Source organism: Chelonoidis abingdonii, chromosome 2, assembly GCF_003597395.2.
Source record: "Chelonoidis abingdonii isolate Lonesome George chromosome 2, CheloAbing_2.0, whole genome shotgun sequence".
Taxonomy (NCBI): Eukaryota; Metazoa; Chordata; order Testudines; family Testudinidae; genus Chelonoidis; species Chelonoidis abingdonii.
This window is the reverse complement of record NC_133770.1, coordinates 6,347,905-6,368,355: the sequence shown is the minus strand read 5'-3', so window position 1 is coordinate 6,368,355 and position 20,451 is coordinate 6,347,905. Positions and strand designations below refer to the sequence as shown.

At 52.4% G+C, this 20,451-nt stretch overlaps 1 protein-coding gene across 5 annotated transcripts in view; it reads left to right on the top strand.

Annotated features, from left to right (window-relative positions):
- The window catches only part of NBEAL2 (neurobeachin like 2), a 196,494-nt gene that overhangs the window by 53,835 nt on the left and 122,208 nt on the right, over positions 1 to 20,451 (top strand). For 3 of the 5 annotated variants that reach the window (XM_075062154.1, XM_075062153.1, XM_032770619.2), the window contains exon 2: positions 16,603 to 16,691. In XM_075062154.1, coding sequence (XP_074918255.1) covers positions 16,603 to 16,691 — 89 coding nt within the window. Of the gene's footprint in view, positions 1 to 10,871; positions 11,465 to 16,602; positions 16,692 to 20,451 lie in introns of those variants that run through there. The other 2 variants (XM_075062155.1, XM_032770621.2) reach the window with 2 other exon arrangements.

The window sequence follows — 20,451 nt, the reverse complement described above, 5'->3', positions numbered from 1 at the left end:
ATAGGTCCATCAATGGCTATTAGCCAGGATGGGCAGGGATGGTGTCCCTAACCTCTGTTTGCCAGAAGCTGGGAATGGGCGACAGGGGATGGATCACTTGAGGATTCCCTGTTCTGTTCATTCCCTCTGAAACACCTGACTCTGGCCACTGTCAGAAGACAGGATACTGGGCCAGATGGACCTTTGGTCTGACCGAGCGTGGCCGGTATTATGTAGATGCCTATTACAGACCTCAATTAATTTGTTCGTTAACCTGTCTGTAAACTCTAACTGGAACCTTAATGAGTGTGGCCAAATCCTCATTAGTTGCAGGCCATTCAGGCCTAGCTGCCGCTCACAGGGCAGCATGGCCAGTGTGAGAGATTGCCAGGAGAGCCTATTAGCCGCGTAGCACTCTGAGGATCATGAACTGCTGAAAAGGGAACGTTCGAAATGTGGGTTCCTTTGTTGGTCACTGTCAAGATGTTGAGAGCTCAGGTGCTTCTTCCCAGCACAGCTCTGCTGTTAGTCTAGTCTGCTAGAATTGTCCATGTGCATCTGGTTCTTTGGGCTGGAGAGGAAATTGATTCCCCCCCCCCCGCCCATACCTTTTTGGGAAAGGCCCTTGCATCCTTGCTGCTTCCCAGGCGCCTGGAGGGGAGAACGAAGATACGGAATCTCTTGCAGGGGTGGAGTGCGGGGAAGCAAGGTCATATGGTGTGATTGGCCGTGTGGGCCAATAATGGGGATTCTGTCTGGCCGCCCAGATGTCAGTGCTGAAGGATTGTGCTTCATTTCGGAAAATGGCCTTGCCCACGTCTGGTAACGCAAGTGTTTCAGATCAGAATCCCTGGGGAAGGGCCCAGAGTGTATCTAATTAGAGGGCTGGAGCACATGACTTATGAGGAGACGCTGAGGGAACTGGGAGTTTGCAGAAGAGAAGAATGAGGGGGGATTCGATAGAAGCCTTCAGCTACTTGAAGGGGGCATCCAAAGAGGATGGAACTTGGCTGTTTTCAGTGGTGGCAGATGATGGAACAAGGAGTAATGGTCTCAAGTTGCAGTGGGGAGGTTTAGGTTGAATATTAGGAAATACTATTTCACTAGGAGGATGGTGAAGCACTGGAATGGGTTACCTAGGGAGGTGGTGGAATCTTAGAGATTTTTAAGGCCCAGCTTGACAAAGCGTTTGCTGGGATGATTTAGTTGGTGTTGGTCCTGCTTTGAGCAGGGGGCTGGACTAGATGACCTCCTGAGGTCCCTTCCAACCCTGATATTCTGTGATTCTGTGAGCTGAAAGCCAGCATCAGCCAAGGTGACCATGCAAACAGGAATTTCCGTCATGCCAAAGAACCATATTGTGCAACCTCGGATTTTAAAAACGGTATAACGACCTTAATGCCGATCCCCAGCTGAGCTCCAGTAAGGCTGGAACAATTTGCTGTAGTGACTTAGTGCGCCCGATGCATTGGTGTCTGAGATTTTTTGTCTGAGTCGAAGGAATAAGGATTCTGTTGAAAGACGAGGCAAAAGTGAAATGATCAATCCAGCAGTGGGCCTGAGTCTCTCTTGCCGATAGAATTTGGCCATGTCTAAGGCCTTATGTCTGATGGCCCAGCTAGTTCAAGTACAGTTCCAGGTGTCATGGGACAGAGCTTGAGTCAGGGTGGCCGAGTGGATAGGGAACTTGATGGGGAATCGGGAGATCTGAGTTCTATTCTACTGATCTGCTTTTGTGATCTTGGGTAAGTCCCTTAGCTTCTCTGTGCCTGTCTCTCTATCCTGTGTTCAGATGGTCCATCTGCACTACCCCGGGCTCTGTCTCTGGTTTGAGTTCGAGCCCTCTTCTGTCCACACATACAAATGAGTCTGACTCAGGATGGGGTCCTAGGACCCTGCTAAAAGGGGTGGGTCAGAGCCAAAGTCCCACTGTCCCTCAGCTCCAAGCCCTGTTACTTTGCACTGTGGACGCAGCTCAAGCTGCGGACTCAAGGCAGAAGGTCTGTGTAATGCAATACGGATTTGAGGCCTGGGTCCAGCAAGTGTAAAGCTAGTTTTACAATGCAGTGTGAACCCTCAAACATGGCTTGGAAACCCCGCGCCCCTCAAACCTGGGCTCAGTGTGCAGTGTAGACCTACTCTGAAAGGCAATGACTGTACGTGCTCGGGCTGAGACGGGGGCTCTGTTGCGCCTGTGGGTGCTAGTGCTGTATGAATAACACACTGCAGTGCAGCTCGTCTGGCATGTCCCAAGTCGTAGGATTTGCAGGAACAGGAACTTGCCCAGGGCTCGGGGTGGGCACGGAGCACACGCTGGTGCAGCATCTGAGGGGTGCCAAGACACGTGGACACGTGGGGAGTAGAGGTCCAGCAGAAGAGTATGACAGCCTTGCATCTCCACCCTCCCAATTCACCCCACACGCTGGGGGGGATTAGAGATAGGGTTGCCACCTGCCAGGTTTGCACCTGGACAGTCCAGTTTCAGCTTGTGTCCAGGTGCCATTTGACAAGCCCTGATGTCCATTTTTTTGATCTCGGGGTGGCGGGGGGAGAGGTGGAGCAGGAGAGTAGCAACCCTAGAGAGAAGAGTCGAATAAGCCTGTGCTGGCTTTTGTGATATGCGCTACAGTAGGGGCAGACAAATGGCCACCGGATGACCCGAGAGATGCCTCGTCCAGCTGGCCTAGAACCCACTCTGCAGGCCGGGCCATGACTGCGGCTGGACACGGATGTGGCTGTTCTGTGGTGCCCTTTGGGCAGCCGGGGCTCCCTCTTCTCTGGAATCTCCTGGGCTCCTGAGTCCAACCTCTTCCTTCAGCGTGCAAGCTGCTAACGTAGGCACGCACACGGCTGAGCTGCCAAGCCTCAGAGCTGCCGAACAGGCTCTGCCAGCCAGGCCCGGGTGTGAGCCAGGGCCCGGTGCAGCTGTGTGAGTGTCGGTGTCTGGACATGTCTTTTCTGGGTGTTGCTTGCTGTGTGCTGTGGAGCACACCCCCACCTCTCCGAGGAGGAGCCTCAGTAGGCGAGAGCTGCAGAGCCGGGTCCCAGCTGCACCATGGTTTCTCAGCGCCGTGGCAGGGAGCGTGTGGTAAGACCCGAACCCTCTGTGCGTCAGCCCTGGGAGCACCCCGGGGGGTTGAAAGCCTTTGGGAAACAGACACGGAGCCCCCAGGGTTAGGGTTCACCCCCCATAGAGCAGCTTTGTTCAGGTTCCTGCGGAAGCTGCATGTCGGATGCCAGCTTGAGGACTGCTTATCTTTTTCATGCTGGCCGGGCCAGGTGTGGGCACTGTTGCCATGAAAGGGTCGAGGGGACTTGGGCATGGTCCTATTTCCAATCAGACCCCACCTCTAAATTTTGTGTGTGAAAGAGGAAAATTTAAAAATGGATGTGAGGCAGTGTTGCCTAGTGGATACAGCGCCAACATGCTGGGTGGCCTTGAGTTAGTCATGTGACTCTGGTGCCTCAGTTTCCCTATCTGTAAAATGGGGGTGATACTGACCTTTGAAATCTCATGAGCACTACATCAAAGATTTGGAAGAAAACCTAAATTTTGCCAACAGGCAGGTGCCCCAGGGTTGATCCTTCTCTGAGACTTTTATGCAAGGCGAGGGGAATGTCCCCACCCAGCACTCTTCCTCCCTGTCACCCCCAACACTTTTGTCGTGACATCAGGGTCATGTTTAGCATTTTTATAGCACTTTACAGTGGCTTTCTTTAAACATATAGAGACACTATCTCATTAAACCTCCCAGCCTCCCTGTTAGGCAAATACGTGGTGGTGGTCCCATTTTGTGGATGGGGAAACTGAGGCACAGAAAGGCAATGTGACTTGCTCTAGGTCAGTGGTGGAGCTAGGATTAGAACTGGGGGCCTTCTGACTGCAGCCCTAGAGCTGTTCTGTCCACGTCGCTTTACACAAAACGCTTTGTTTCCCCTGCCCGTGTTTTGGGCTAGGTGAGGCTCAGTGGCTCCGTTACGACTCTGGAGGGACGGGGATGGCTAGAGCTGCTGGAGTTGTCCCAAACTCTCATCTGAGTGTCTGTGTGCCAGGGTAGTGCTGACTTGACCTTTGGGGCCCCCATGCCCTGCGCCTCCCAAAGACACTAGGGGATAAAATCAGAGTGAAGTGAATGTGTTTAGGGCAGCCACTCGTGGCTCCCTGGAGTCCTGGCCATTCTGTACCTCCAAAGGCACCTTGCCCGCAAGGTCATGCCGTTCAGTGCGTGCCACTCTGCCCGCACCGGCATGACCTTGTACACGCTGGGCAGGCGAGGCCACGCTGGAGCAGCGCGTCACAAAATGGCATCCCACGGCTGGGATTAAAAGCACCTTCAGTTTTGTCTCAGTACCAGTCGTGGAACAAAGTTTTAAAAACAGGCCTGTCGGGCTTAAAACCGCACGAAGGGCCTGCCTGCTGTCCGTCCGTCTGTCCTTCCCAACACTACACCGCTGTCAGCTGTTACTCCAGCCTTGCCCTCGACCACCAGAAGCAGCGGTTAGGGTGCGCTAGCTGAGGTTACTGCTTGCCCCGGCCTGTCTGCACTGGAGAAGGCCGGACACAGATGCAGCAATGCCCTCTTCCAGATCTCACCAGAACATCCAGCCTACAGCGGCCCCTAGGCTGTTTGAACCTGTTGCTGAAGTTGGTGCCAGCAACAGCTGCTCAGCTGGGTTGGCTCTCCCAGCCCTGTTTCCTTCCCTGTCTGCATTGCGTGGCCCCTTGTTGTGAGAGAGGGAACTAAAAAGAAGTCCACAGCGGCTGTTAGCCACTGTCCTTTGGGTGTATCGGAGACTGCCGCTCACCCTGCGGTAAGCGTCCTTAACAAACCCACTCAGACTGGGAGCAGGCGTTTTTTGTAACCTCTCCCTTGTAGCGGGTCGTCTTTCCGCCTCTCTTAACTTGAGGGAGAAGGAGACTGAGACACAAACCCCTCTGGGGATTTCAGGGTTAATTCAGCCATTGCCCGAGTCTGACCGGTCACTGTTTGTGCTGAATTTTATATACAAGGAGTGCACCTGATGCTGGGTCAGGGCAGCCGGGGGAAGAGGGAGTGTTATGGAGAATGCAGGTCCTAGGGTTTGAAACTGCATCTGGATCTGAATGCATCGAAGAGTTGGGTGGTAATGGATCCATATTCTTCTATTTCAAGGACATAAGGGACCTGTATGATCATCTAGTGAGCCTGATCTCCTGGATGACACAGGCCAGAGAATCTCACCCAGGGATTCCCGCCTGCAGGCTGGTAACTCGTGTTTGAACGAGAGTAGATCTTTTTAAATAGCTTTGTGTGAATCAGGTCTGGCCCCATGGCAGGCAAGGTGCCAATCAGGCCCTGAGCTGGGCTGAGCTGTAAAGGGGAGACACGGGGTTTCTGTGCTTTGGAAGATTGTGGCATGGAGCAGGCATTTGTTTTAGTAAAGAGGGTCATCTTGAAAGATGCTGCACTCCAAATATAGATACTGTCGGACACTGTGGCCCTGATCCTAATGCTAAGAGAGCAATAGTGTCCGCTTCGATGCTCACAATGAACACACACCTGGTCAGCGGCACCCCTCATTTATCCTGCACAAGGAAAGAACCTCTGAGAAACATGGGCTTAATGTAGAACTTGGAACGTACTCCAGATCTTCAGCCTGGCCTGGCCTGGAGGCTTAGTCAAAAGATGGAGGGCCAGGGCCTCATCTGGCACCAATTCCCATAGCTCCTTCAAGGCCAACACCTGCATTGAAATTCTGGAACCATTGAAGCCAACCAAGTGGGCTAGTCTGTGTTCTGAGAAGTACAGAGCCATTTTGCAGCTAGTGACGCTAACAGCAACGTTTTTTCACTTGTGACCCATGATGGGATTTGAACCTGGTTCTCCCAAGGGAACATCCTGCTGCCCTATCTCCTGGGGTTTGTCTAGACTAGAGCATGGTCCTGTTCTCACTCCAGCTGAGTACCCAGGATGGCAGTAGGGTAAAGCACAGATGTTTGTGTTATGTCCAGAGCGGTAGTTAGCTCAAGGACCACTATCTTTAGACAGACCCATTGCACTGCATGCCTCCTGGCCTTGTTTGATTCCCCCACACCCCAGCACTACAATAACTAATACCTAGCTCTTACCTGTTGCTTTCTAGCCAGAGATCTAAAAGAGCTTTCCAAAGGTTGGTATCATTACCTCCATTTTACAGATGGGGAAGCTGAGGCATAGGGGCAGGGAAGTGACTTGTCCAGGGTCACCTAAAAGGGGAGAGGTCAAGCCAGAAACTCAGGTATCCTGTGCCCCCATGCTCTATCCATTAGGTCACACTGCATCCCATGGATTCCCTTTTCTGTTTTGCCTGTAAATCAAACTGAAATGTTAAGTCCTTCCATGACCACACTGACTATCTCAGGCAGTCGAGCACTCCTCTGCTATGGGCTTCCCTCACCCGTGTCTGGCTCTGTCTAGAATCGCAGCTGCCTCACAGGCTGAATGAGCTGGGGAGGACGGGTTAAGCACCTGAATACAAACCAACTCCACCAAAACACAAACAACTGAGCCAGGCAGCAGGCAAAAGGCTCATCTGAATGAGAGCCAAGAACTGAAGTTCTGTCGGAGCTTGGAGAAGTCTGCGCTGCGGCTGAGAAGCGGATGACAGCCTGTCATATCCTGCCTTGTCACTATGATTGACTTTGAATACGGGAGGATCGCTTCTTTCTTTGCCACCCTCCTTCCCTTTCCAGGAAACACCCCCCCACCCCTTCACTGCCACACCTGTCATCTCATGATTCGTCCTGGCCGTGGGAATCCTGGTATGGTTTATTGGGAAAACAGCCACGGCAGCTGCTCGCTGGCTATTAGTCACTCTTTGGAAGTCAGGCTCTGATCCCTTGGCTGTTTAAGAATCCTCCTGCATCCTCATGCAGACAGTTGCATGTCAGGGCTAAGGCCTTGCGTATCCACCGTCTGCGTAGTCAGCCCCCCAGCACCACTTTGAGGGTCTGTCCTCACTGCAGTGAGGCCAGGCTGTTACCTCCCCAGCCCTTCTCCTGTCCACACACAAACCTCCCCTACGAATCTGGTGCTTTCAGCCTGGGCTAGCTGGCCTGGTGAGGTTAGAGCACACTTGCTGCTTTGCAGTGGGGACACAGGTGAAATCTCTGGGGGTGGGGGGCTGATAGTCCTCCAAAGCCTTCCCCCGGTGTGCCCAGAAGGACAGATGAGGTCACCCACAAATCACTGGGTGAGCGGCTCAGCTTAGTGCAGCATAAAGAACCATGGGTTGTGCCCCGGCAATCCTAGGGAGAGAGACAGAGCCCGACACCAGTGAGGACACGATAATGCATAGAGGGCTCTGTGGTGGGGCTGTTGGGGCCCAGGCTAGACTGGCCCGGGTGCCGATCAGTTGTGCTAGCTCTGGTGTGCAGACTCGCCCTGAGAGAGTGAGTCCCTTCCAGTTGCATCTACTTCAATGGATGATCTTATTTAACATTTATATTGGGATAGCCCCGGGTCAGGCCCCTGTTCTGTACAAATGCCCTGCCCCAAAGAGCTTGCTGCTTGAGCTTCAGAGAGGGATTGAGATCTAGTGGCTAGAGCAAGTAGGACTGGCTGCCATTCTGATTCTCCCACTTACTCACTATGCGACCTTGGCCAAGTTAACCTCTGCCTCAGTTTCTCCATCTGTAGACTGAGGGTGATTAAGACCTGCTTCATACTTAAATGAAACCGCATCCATCACATAGAATCTTAGAAATGTAGCTTTCCAAGGGTCTCAAGACATTAATTTAACCAACTGCTTTTGTATTTGATAGCATTCCAGTGCCTTTACGTTGTACAAATGGCTCATGGCGTTTTATGACTCTGTAACAAGCACTGTCGATTTAAAAGTAAAATGCGGTTGCTGTATTCCGGTTGCAGACTCTGCCTGGGATCTGAAAGTCAAGCTGGGCTGCTTCTGGCAAGCACAATGCCCAGCAAGAAGGAATCTGTGATTGGAATTTAATTAACACTCCACTCCGTGCGCGAGGTGGATTAGAACCCAGCACCTTCTCCTTTTATGCCTAACAGGCATAAAAATGTATTGCTGTCTAGAGTCGGCAGACACTCCTTCACTGGCCCCAAAGGAGACATTTTGTATTTGGTCCCTCTTCTGCCTGTAAGCACCTTCAGTGAAGCATGTCTTTAAAATTGGCTTAGCCACTGGCTCTTCTGTATAATCAATTTTCATGCTTCAGGACATCAAGCGATTTTCACAGGGGTCAGGCAGGCTTGGGGCAGCATTGCACAGCTGGCCAGGTGCATTGTGGGGTTTATTCACATCAGGTGTTGGTCACTGCAGGAGGCTACTTGATTGGTCCAAATCTGGTATGGCAAATCCTGTGTGATAAGATAGTGCCGGGTAAGCGCCCAGTTGTTGCTCTGAGCTCCAGTCCTGGGAGGCCCTTATCACCTTCCCTTCCTGTTGACTTGCATGCTATATCCCAGGGATAGGCAACCTATGGCACACGTGCCGAAGGCAGCACACAGGCTGATTTTCAGTGGCACTCTCACTGCCCAGGTCCTGGCCACCGGTCCGGGGGGCTCTGCATTTTAATTTAATTTTAAATGAAGCTTCTTAAACATTTTACAAACCTTATTTACTTTATATACAACAATAATTTATTTATATATTATAGACTTATAGAAAGAGACCTTCTAAAAACGTTAAAATGTGTCACTGACACGCAAAACCCTAAATTAGAGTGAGTAAATGAAGACGGCACAGCCCTTCTGAAAGGTTGCCCACCCCTGCTATGTCCTATTGCCTGATCACTGCAAGGTGCATTCTAAATAGGTCCAGCACACTCATTCTAAGGCCTTTTAGGGTCCTAGAAGCCACTTCCCCTTCTAGCATCCCACCTCTCATTATGGCTTTTCCAGCTGCACTGGGGCTGTTACCCAGGGAGCAAGTGGGAGCTGGCTGGAGGATAATCTGCCCTCCAACTTCCTCCCTCCACCCCTTTGCCAAACTGCAGGGTGTGAGCCGCCTGCTGGTAAGCTGTGACCTGGGCAGACACTCCCAGGGCAGGTCAATCTAACCACCTCTTCTTGCCCAATATCCTGAGCAGAGAGGGGATTGCAAAACCCTCACTGCAGAGCAAGAAGCTTTCAGGGCCCTCTGCAAATTCTTCCTCCCATTGTTGGCTTGGGGCTGTTGGCTTGTCGCTCACTCGTTTCCATTTCTCCTGCCAGCTGGTTATTCAAGGGTGTTCTGACCATGTGTGGAGAGATACAGGGGCCAGTGCTGCCACAAACAGGGAAGCAGTTGGGGCAGCTTGGGAGCCTTCCCCTGGGCTGAGAAGGGCCTGTGATGGGAACCCTGAAGACCCGTGAACTTTGGGAACAGTTGGCAAAAGGGTTGGGCTCATCTCTAGCGCAGAGATTCATAGATTATAAAGGCAAAAGGGACACCTGTGATCACCCAAAGCACCGGCTGTAGAACTTCCCTGAATTAATTCCTGTTTGAACCAGAGCCAAGCTTTCAGAAAACAGCCAGTCTTGACTTAAAAATTGTCAGAGCTGGAGAATTCACCGCAGCCCCTAGGCAGCTGTTCCAGTTAACTAGACACGGGCTTAATGTCTCTGCAGGAGGCCAGTTCTGAGCTCAAGAACTGGCCAGATCATGTGCTCCTTAAAGATGGAATTCAGCACCTCTAGAAGATGATAAAATCCAAATGGAGGGTGGAGGTGTCAGAAGAGAAACAGAAGGCACGGGAAAGATCAGACCACCTTAATCTGGGCACTGCCAAACTCCGAGGTCCCTCTAGTGGACCTATGTCCACCTCCTCCAGCCCTGACAAAGCAGTAAGCGGGTGCGTGGTGAACTGTTTGCACTTACCCCTCTTTTCTTACCGTGCTCCCCTGGTGTGTGTGTTGCGCCCGCACAAGTGCCTTCATGCTCATTGAGATTCAGAGGCCGAACTTTGTGGTGCAGTGTGCACATGTGAGAGTTACGTGTGGCTCTGTAGATAGGAGCCCTGCGGTTGGTGTAACCTGCTGGAAGAAGGTAGAAAAGTCCTATAGAAAATGTTAACCTTTCTAGGGCGTCCTTTCTAACCCTGCTGTAGAATTCAGTAGGCAATTCTATCCCTGGTGTGTTAGAAGCCTATCGGATGATTCTAACCTATTTAAAAAATAATCGTTCTGTAGGCTTTTAGTGGAAATGGCGTCATCTCCCCCCCCCCCCCCCCCCCTGTAAAACCCGGGGAGATCCCCCCCCCCCTCCCCCCCCCCCCGCACCTCGGTCCCACAAATTGAGTCACGCCCTCTTGGACTCACCTCTGAAACTGGTCCGTCTTCTGCGCTCCCTTCACCAAGGGGAACCCGGCATCTTTCGCTCCTGCAGTCTCCCTGCTGAATTTTAGTGCACAAGAAGTAGTTTGATGCACTTGCCATATGTTGACTGGCTGTGAACGCTTCTCTGACTGGTCGCTACGTTTTGGGCCTGGTTCTTGTCTTGCCCCCTGCGTGTATTGCCCGCTTGCGAGCCTGCCCTTAGTCCCCCGGTGCAGGTTTGTCCAGAAGGCGTTCCCATGGCTGGGCAGCCTGTGAGCTGGAAGAGGAGGCCCTAGGTTCCTGTTTCTGGTTCATTTGGGACAGCACTGTGCCAGAGGAGGGCATAGGAAGGGAAGGCGCAGTGGCTGAGGATTGAGGTTAATCAGCAGAGGTGGCTGAGTCTCCACTGTGGGCTAGCAGAAGGGGCTACAGCTCAGGGATGAGGTTCGTGGGTAGAACTGATGGCATGGGAGAGCCGAGGCCTGGGAACAGCAAGAGTTCCTGGGGCTCCGGCTTGAGGTTCACACAGCAGGACTGGAACAGTAGGGGTCGCTGCAAGGCAGGAGCCAGAGCTGTTGATGTGCTGATTGGGAGGTGTGGGATTGTGATGCTCCAGATCCTCTGGGACAGCTTGTGGACTCAATAAACTCGACGTGACAGGCTGCCCGTCTCTGGAGTCGCTCCATCAAGGTTGGCGGAGCTGACTCCAGGATGGACCTGCCCCAATAGCCTTAAAGAGGTAGCTGGGAAGGAACAAGCTGATGCTGCTCTGAGACCCACCGGCACCCCCTTTTTGATGCGGCCAGGGCCTCGCGTTGGTGCTGGGTGCCCCTTTGCTGTTAGAAGCAGGTGCCTCTCAGAGACCCAGCCTGTCCCCTGGCCGCTGCAGTGCTGCAGGAGGAAGTGTCACTGATGTTTCTAGTGACTTGGCATTTCCTGGCTCTTGCTTTACACAACGCTTTTTTTTAAAGTCACTTTCTTGTTTTGCTGCTGTCTGCGCTCACGTTCTCCCTCCTCCGCCCCTTCCCGGAGCATCGCCGACCTTCGCTGGGGCTGCCCGCACTGCCAGTGGCTCTGCTCTCCCCCCGTCGCCTGCATGGACTCCTAGCTCAGGCGGCTGCTTCTGGATTTGGCTTAGCCCTTGGCCGATAATGGAGCTGCCCAGCTGTCAGATGGAATCTCCGGCCATTGCCTTCCAGGTAACACCTACACACTGGCTTTCAGGTAGCTGCGGCACCAGCTTGGATGGCGTACAGGTGGGAGCCCTCTGCGTTGCATCGGGGGGGTTGTGTGTGCAGGCTGGGTGGGCGTCTGCCTCTGAGCTTGCGCTTGCAGATGTTTGTTGTTACAGGAAACAAGCTCTGTGTCTGGGGTGTGAAAAACAAGCTAGCAAATAGAGCTTCCACTTGCTCTCTCTGCAGTGCTGGGCAGATCGATCGGTCGCTTGTAGCAGGAGAGAGGCTAGCATGTGTCACGTGTGAGAGAACTTTTACCAGTCCACTCTTTGGGCCTGATCCAGCCAGGTGCTGGGCACTCCCTTTGAGAGTGCTGTGTCCCTGGCAGGCTCAGGCCCTTTTGAGGACAGCGACTCTTACACCTGCAGGTCCTGCTAGGCTCCCCTAGAGAGGGGAGCCATGTCATTTGGAGCTAGCTAGGCAGAGGTCCACGAGGCTGGCCTCATGGCATCTCTTCCTGTGGCGAGCAGCAGGTGTTGGGAAGAGGTGCTGGGACAAGAAGGATAGGCCAGGCATTTGAAGAATATCTAAAGGGTGTATCTGATTCCCCTCTTTGCCTTCCTGGGAAAGCCCTGTAGCCCTTCACAAGGAGCACTCTGAAAAGCCATCAGTTGAAACAGAGTGAAATCCTTGCTCCAGGGACTTTTGCCACCCTGCGAAATGATGTAGGAAGGATAAGAGTCTGTCACGTTCTAGTGGCTGATCCAGAAAGTCTGCAGAGGGGAAGATGAGCCTCTAAAGCTTAGAGGGATTTTCCATAAGGGTGCGACTTCTCCTCTGCTTCTTCCCTTCCTTTAAGACCATCCGTGGTGGGAAGGAATTGGAGCATGGAATCTCCATTTACTTTCCTGGCAAAGGTTACTTGTGATGGGAGATGTTGGGAACCTTGATTGCTACCAAAGCTTAACAAAAGCACATCTTGCTCCCGGTGTGCTCGGTGGGCAGGAGACAGTGATTAAAGATCAGCTTCCTGGCTTCCGTGACACCAGGATTTAGATGGGGAGCTAAGGTCCAGCCCCTTGGTCTGCCTGCTGTGAACTCCAGCCTCCCAGACTGGCCGTGAAAGCCCCAGCAGGTCTCCTAGCCCCAGAGCTGTCAGCAGAGAAGCAGCTACCTCTGCCTGCAGTCACTCTGCCTTATCGGCCTATCTCTTCTGCAGAACTGTGCTGAGTTGAGACAGAAAGAGTGATGGAGCGATAGGCAAACTGTTCTCAGGGGAAGAGGCTTAACTGTGGAGCGTCCGGAGGAAATTGGGCTGATCCGGCATCAGATGGCTTTTGAGGAGGACAGGAGACCTACACACGCACCCTGCGGTGGGGCGCAGAGCTCTAATAGCAGGGAGAGGAGAAGGGCAGAAGATTCTGGGAAGCGCTTAGATACCAGGGTGGTGGGCGCTAGAAGGGTGCAGCAGCAAGGGAATGCAGAAGAAATGGAGGGAGGGTCTCTCTGGCCCCCTGGTTTCAGCTGTCCATCTGTCCCAGGGGAATGGCTCTTGGGAGAAAGGCTGGACTGCAAAGGGGCTGGTGCGTGTGCTGCTGGCTGTTGGTTATTGGCTTCCCTGAATGTGCGTGTCTGCCCTGGATTCAGGCATTGGGCGGGGGGTTCCAGGCCCTGGCTTAGTGCATGGGGCTGAATGTACCATTGCAGCTGGTTAACCCAAGCTCTGATGGCATGAAGGGAGCAGAACCCTGCTTGGGGATTCCCCCAGGGCCTGTGTAGTGTGGGTGGGGAGGGGGAGTGGCTGGTGCATAGAGAGCTCTGGTGCACTCTAGCTGGCACATGGTCCCTCGGGCTCACAGCCAGTTGGTGTGAGTTGGAGCAGCCCGCTGGCTGGGCTGGGGCTACCTCTCTGCACTGAGCAGGAGGAGCAGCCTTGGGCAGCACTGCAGTGCCTCGCGGGCTATATGCCAGACCGTGGGCATTGCACTGTGACCCTGGCTTTACAGGCTTCCAGCGTAACCCTGGGATAACCCAGTGTGGGTCCTTGTCCCTCTAGTCAATGAACCACGCAGAAGTGACACACATCTGGCCCTTCCACTCATGCAGTCAGCGGTTCTGGGTTCAGTCCCTGCAGGTGGCCCCAAGGTTGCCGGGAGAGGACCCATTCCTTCTCCTGCACCCCAGGCCTATCCTGAGTGTTCAGTCACTTTCTTTTGGCTTGTTTGCATGGGAGAGAATAGTGTGGGTCTTTCCTCACTCCCCCAAGAGTGACCTGTGTGACCTTACAGGCAGCTTGTCTGATACGGAAGAGAGGGGGGAAGGGCTTCTGGTCCCTCAGAATGGGCTCTGATTGCTGGAACTGGCTAATCTGCCAGCTTGCATTTTGTAAAGCACCAGCTCCTGGAGTCCTGGGATTATGCAGCAATCTCAGCTTCCGAGAAAAGTTTCCAGCCCTCATGGCGGCAGTGTGACCTGAAGGCTCAGGAGCTAGTGGACATAGCAGAAGAACCCGAAAGATATTAAAAACCTCAGGAGAGATCAGGTGGGTGAGAAAATCTCTTTTGTTGGACTAACTTCTGTTGGTGAGAGGGAGACGCTTTCAAGCTTACTCAATGTCACAGCAAAATACAAGATCAAACTTATTCTAAGGTTCATTCACACTGAGTGGTCCCCTACAATATATGTGCCAACTACTTATGCTGAGCTATCTATTCGGTCTTGTATTTAGCGACACTCTCTTTCCTGGACTTGAAGAAGAGCTCTGTGTAGCTCAAAAGCTTGTGTCTTTCTCACTCACAGAAGTTGGTCCGATGAAAGAGGTTACCTCACCCACCACCTCTCTCTCTCTTTCTCTCCCCTTGTTTCCTGGCATTTGCTGGGAGACGATCACCAAGGTGACGGCACAAAGCCTCTCTGACTCCCCTGGGTTGTGGTCTCTGCTCTCCCTCTGGATGGTTTGTGATGTACCCTGCAATGGAATTGTCACGGAGTCCCCGGGCGATGCTCTGGAACTGCTCCCCACAAAGCCAGTCAGGACTTCGAGGAGCCTCCTCTCCCTCGGAGCAGACTGTCTTCAGGGCAAGAAGCTCACATGGCTTCACCTCCTGGGTCTCTTGAAGCATTCAGCATGTGCCCCTCCATGCTCTTCCCACAGTGAGTCCACCCAGGCGGGGTCCTGGGGAAGCCAGAGGGTCCTGCACCCCCCACTTCGCAGTCAGACGTGACTCTTGGCCAACCAGTAAAACAGAGGTTTATTAGATGACAGGAACACGGTTTAAAACAGAGCTTGTAGGTACAGCAAATGGGACCCCTCAGCCGGGCCCATTCTGGGGCCCAGCGAGCCAGACAACCCCATCTGCGCTCCCTTTTTGTCCCCAGCCAGCCCCAAACTGAAACCCCTCCAGCCCCTCTTTTCCGGCTTTTGTCTCTTTCCCAGGCCAGGAGGTCACCTGATCTCTTTGTTCACCTTTAGCTATTCCCTTGTGGGGCGGGGGGGAGGAGGAAGGGCCCTGGCCATTTGTTGCTAGGAGACAGATTGTTGGCCATTTATGCACACTGGAAACTTAAGAAATGCATAGGGGAAACTGAGGCACCCACACAGTATTCAGAGGAAACATTAAGAACAGTCCCACTTCATCACAGGAATCTGTACTGGCTGGCCTTTGGGAGTTTTGCATGGATGTCTAGCAGTATCTTTCTCCTCACCCTCGAATAGGGGGCATGAGTGCGACCATCCTATGAGGATTTTAAGATCATATTAACTTATGGTGGAGCCTGAGTTTGCTGCTTTATTGCTGCTTGTGTTCTGAGTTGGGGTGAGTTTCATAAACATTTTATACAGTACTGAGCTGTAAATGTACATGGCGCTTTATAGCGCATAGATTAGATGTGCAACCTGCCCATCAGAGTTTGACATCTGGAGAAAACAAACCCAGCGCACAGTAGAAGGCGGCTAGGACTCCACCCGCTTCACCTACGTGCTCTCTGTGCTGCTAAAAGGGCCAGGGTTACAAAAGGCAGAATGCTACTGTCTCGTTTTGGGGCTGCTGAGGGCAAAAGGCTGTTCCAAAAAGTGTGTGTAGTAATAACTGGATTGCACAACTTGCATGGCATCTGTTTTGAAATCTAGCCTTACATTCTACAAACTACGGGCAGCGCTGCTGAGATGCAGCCCTCTCTGGGGTGAAGGTCAGCGACCAACCTGTGTGTGTGTAATGCCTCTCTGAGGAGGAGAGGGGAAATTTTAGCCCAGGATACTGAAGCGGAACTTCTCTGTCGAGCACACCGGGCCCCTGGAGGTCAGATCAGTGAGGTGCCCGGTGAAGCTCCTGGAGCTCAGTGCGCATCTCAGAACATGCTGGGCTGAGTCAGCCTTGCTGAGAGTGGACAGTGGGGGTCCAAGACTGATGGTGATTGGCTGCTGTGTAATAGGAGACACATCCGGGAGGGGAGCTATCATATTAGGGGTTGTGTCATAATGGAGGGGAATGAGATGGGCTGCTGATCATGTGACTTTTCAGCCTATCCAGGCTTGGGTGCCCATCGCTCTGGGCTGAGGTGGGGCCGTTTAAATCATCTAGTCTGATCACCTGTACATCACAGGCCATTCAGTTTCACCAGTATACCCTTATATTGAGCCCGAAGGCTCCAGTTCATGTCAGTCCTTGGGAGACTAAACTCTCAAGCAGGGAACAGGAGAGATGGCGGGACCACCAGTGCCCGGGCAGTGGCAGGGAGGTGATGAGATGAGATCTTCCCAGTCACGCCTCGCAGGTGAGCTACGCCCCATGTTTCAGAGAAGGGCAAAGAAACTCTCCAAGGTTTTTGCTAATTTACCTGGGCAGGCAATTCCTGCATGCCCCCAAATCTGGCTGGCAGTTTGACCCTGACCATGTGACCCTCTTGCATGTACATACTGAATGCGTGGAAATATCATGGATTCTGCAGCGCTGTGTATCCTGCACTCTCATCGATCGTCAAGGTGTGGGAAGCTTGAATCTGGAATTGCCTCTGTTTCTAACTTCCCCTGAAGTCTGAGGGTGTTCAGACTAGCCGGTTTTAATTCAGGCCTGTCTCTTCAGCTCACAGCTCTGTGTGTGGCGGTAACCTTTGATTTATATTTACTCCTGACTTCTCACCACGTCCTCGCTTTGTCTTTTTAGAAAGACTTGATCTACCTGCAACAGTGGCTGGAGGCGTTTGTCATGAACTTTGAAAAGATCATCACCGTGCAGTCTTTGGACCCAAGGAGGTGAGTCTCTCCCCTCCCCTTCTCTGGACTCTGGGTTGGGGACTGCATTGTGGTCACGCTAGTTAGTGCAAACGCTTGAAGATCACACGGGCAGTTAAAGAACTTGGATCGAATGGAACAAATTCTCCTGGGAAGCCGGTGTCTTCAGTGGATTTCACTTGTTTCTCTGCCTAAGGGGTTCACCGATTACTATCTAATATTATTCCTCAAACCAGTGTGAATTGAGTGCTGGGCGAATAGTGCCAGAACAATAGCATCTCTGGAGACTACTTTGTACACCCACAGTAATGAGAGCCAGTGGCTGAGAAGCAGTGTTAGACAAATTCAGCCTAGTGACAAGTCACGCTGTTTTTAGCAATGAGGGGAAATGACCATTGCCGAGGGACACAGAAGGTTCTCTGTCACCTGATGTTTTTTTAAAATAGTCTCTCACTGAACCAGAAGCTAGGGGCTTGATGCAGGAAGTGCCGGCTGAAATTCTCTTGCCTGCTACGGTGGAGGTCAAATGAGGTGATCCTAATGGTACCTTCCGGCTCTTAAAATAAAACAAACAAACAAAAATCTGTGAAGAGGAACAGCATAAGCCATGGTGGCATGAGATTCCCCTGTGCTGTCCTCTCAAATGTGCCTGAGCTTTGTCCTAGACTGACCACCACCCAGGGCAGAGGAGGGGCCAGTTTCCATGGCCCATTCGGATTTTAGCTGCTCTCTTGCCAGGAAAGGGGCCAATTAGTGCCACTTAGGGTTACTGTTGTGAAGTGGACCCTTTCCTTCCAGGGCCTGCACCCAGACCCCCATATCCATTGCTGCTCAGCTGCTAGCATGAAACCAGGCAACAGCGACATTCAAGAGCCACCTGCTCGAGCCAGGTCCAGCACCTTGCAGGTGACTGGCACTGTAGCCAGTGATCCATCCCAAGAACTATCCCTGTCTCACCTCAAATGGCTTCTAATTCTCCTCCGCCTGAGGGTGCAGGCATCACTGCTCCAGGAGGAAGAGCTTCATGACTTTGCCTCGTGACATTAATGTGGAGGCATCATTGTGCTCGGTGTATTACCTGGAAGGGAGGTCCCTGCCCTAAGGAGCGTGCAATAATAGCGAATCTAACAAGGATTCACAGGAATGGATGTTCCTCCCCTGCTCTGCGCTAGCTGCTCTTCCCTGGAAGCCCTAGTGGAAGTGAGGGTCCCACGGTCTCCCCCTAGGTTGTATTTGTTTCCAGGCCTGTTCTCCACCATCCATCCCAGGCAAGAGAAGCCTTCTATCTAGATGGGACGTGCAGGAGGGTGAGACTTGACTGCTAACTCTGGAGAAGATCTTCCTGCAGGACAGGACTGAGGATGTGCATCATTGTGTCCTGCAGCGCCCACTACTTATGGGCGATGGTGCATCTTGCTAGTGCCCATCGCTTGTGGCTTTGGGGTGCTCGAAAATCTCCTCCTAATGCAATTCCACCTAATGCGGAATTTCTCCAGAGGCAGCAGCCAATTATGGCGCTGCTTCTGTGCTGGGGAATAGACAGAATGGGGGCAGCCGACTGAAAGCGCGAGGGAATTACACTCACAACAGTGCCCTGAAATCCCACATGCTTCATTGCTCGCGTTTTTCAGGAGGGGCAGGGATGTAAATCGTTTGGGTGACTTTCCTCTGCAGGACTTGTAGCTAGACGTGATGCAGGCAGCTGTAGCCATTAAAGCTTTTCTTTCTCTTCTGCTCCTCTGTGCTTCAGTGCTTGCACTGGCTGAGCTCTGTGTTTGTAACTCGGCCCTGGCCCACAGCTCCCCTGCTATTCCAGTCTTGGGCTCCTGCTCTCCCTGGCCGTGGTTATTCCCATGTTTATAGATACGGTTAATCATGTCGTACTTCCTAAGTTATGATCCAGGAGCTCTGTGCTGGGGAAACGGAGCCCAATCTGGATGGCTTAAGGCAGAAGGAAAGCCAGGCTCCAAATATCGGCTGTATTTAGCAAGTCCCCTAATTGTTATACAATAATTGCACTTGGCCCTGTCAACGGTCAGCTAATCTACACTTAATGCCATTTGTGGCTGCTCCTCGGCCAGCATTATGCACAAGTGGAACACGCCTGTGGTTGTGCATTGTGAAATATTTCACAATGCTGTCATTAAAACCTGTAATCTCATTGGGCTACCTCGGTGTAACAAAAGGAGGAATTGGATTTAGGGCGTGCCAGGCTCAGGAATGGTGGGAAGGAGGTTTCACTAGTCGTCTTCTGCCTCATTTATGCAGCTGAGCTTGTTGTTGACGCTACCAGCACTCCCTGCTCTGCGTTGGCCTTTTTCTTGAGTTCTCTCCCCAACCGCCAACTGATCTAGATTCTTTGATTCAGCTCCTGCAGCCTCTGTAGGATCAAGGAGCCTATTTCTGAGACTCTGGAGGATTCTGAGTCCTTGGTCTCCTGCCTGAGTGTCTGGCTTGTGGTGTGGCTGGTTCCTGGACTCCTAGCTCCCTGCATTGACCCCTCTGGGGGTACATCTGGCACTCGAGCAGAGAGGAGCCTCCACAGTTCTCACGCGCTCCTGCCTTGGTGCCTCGGGGTGGATTTAAACGTACTTGCTGTAGGAGGCTAAAATCTGGACTCTCCAGCTTCTTCATTCCACTGGCCAGTTGTAGAAGGGGCATAAGATGGGCTGGGACTGCCCCAGGCTTTGAGATTAGGAAAGTGCCCATGAAGAGATGTGGAATAAACCTCTGGCAGGTCAGAGGGCGTTCTGCCCATTAGGCGACCTGACTGCATGGCTGAGGATTATGTTCACCCCTTGGAGAGGATCTGACCAGCTCTCAAGCAGTAAAGCCAGACTGTGCTCATTGTGGGTTGTCTTTCAGACGAAACTCTTCTCACGTTCCCACTCTCCCTTGCTCAAATTTTGGCCGATAACTGATGCTTGACAGGAAGTCCTATACCACCACTCCACAGTACAGAGCCTAATCCTGAAAGGTGCTGAGCCCCTGCAATCCATATTGAAATCAATAAGGTGACTCAGGATAAAGCCCGTAATGCATCTGACCTTTGGAGCAATGCTGTTTTTATATGACTGAGTCCTTCCTGACTCATTCCGGTGGTCAGTTTTATGACCTGAAGCATGTGGATTGATAACTCTTACCCAAGCTAGCAGCAGTGCAGATTCATGCAGGTAACCACAATTGGGCACCTGGGTGAGATTAACAATTAGGCCCTGGATAGTTGAAATCCAAGCAGCCATTTGTGGAAACCTTTGCTTCCAGGTTTCAGATCATGCAGTGGCTGTGCCTCTCTCTCCCTCTGCCTGCGGTTAACACCGACACATTGTTGATTTCCACACCCCTTTGTTCTATTGCAGCCAGCGGACTAAATGTTACAATCTGTCCTCACATCTTCCAACCATCAGTGCAATTTCCTGGCGGCTTCCCTCCTCAATTGCGGGGGTGGGGCAAGATGACAGAGAGCTGATTTCCCTGCTCCATGCATGGGGAGGTGGTGACAGCAAGGAGCTCTCTATGGAGATGACATTGCCACCTCCTTTGTACTGGGGTATTAGTCAGTTCTGTTTCCTTGTGCAAACTGCAGGGCAAACAACCTCTCTAGCTATGGTGGAGGAAGACCAGAAGAAAGACTGTCATGGAGTTCAAGGCCTTAAGGGACCTCCTGTCTATCACAGGCCACCATCCCCCCCACCCCCACCCAACTGAATTAGACCAAAGTATCACGGCCCACAGAAGAGAAGGCTGTTATGGGCCACAGGCAGAGAATAAGGGGGATCGA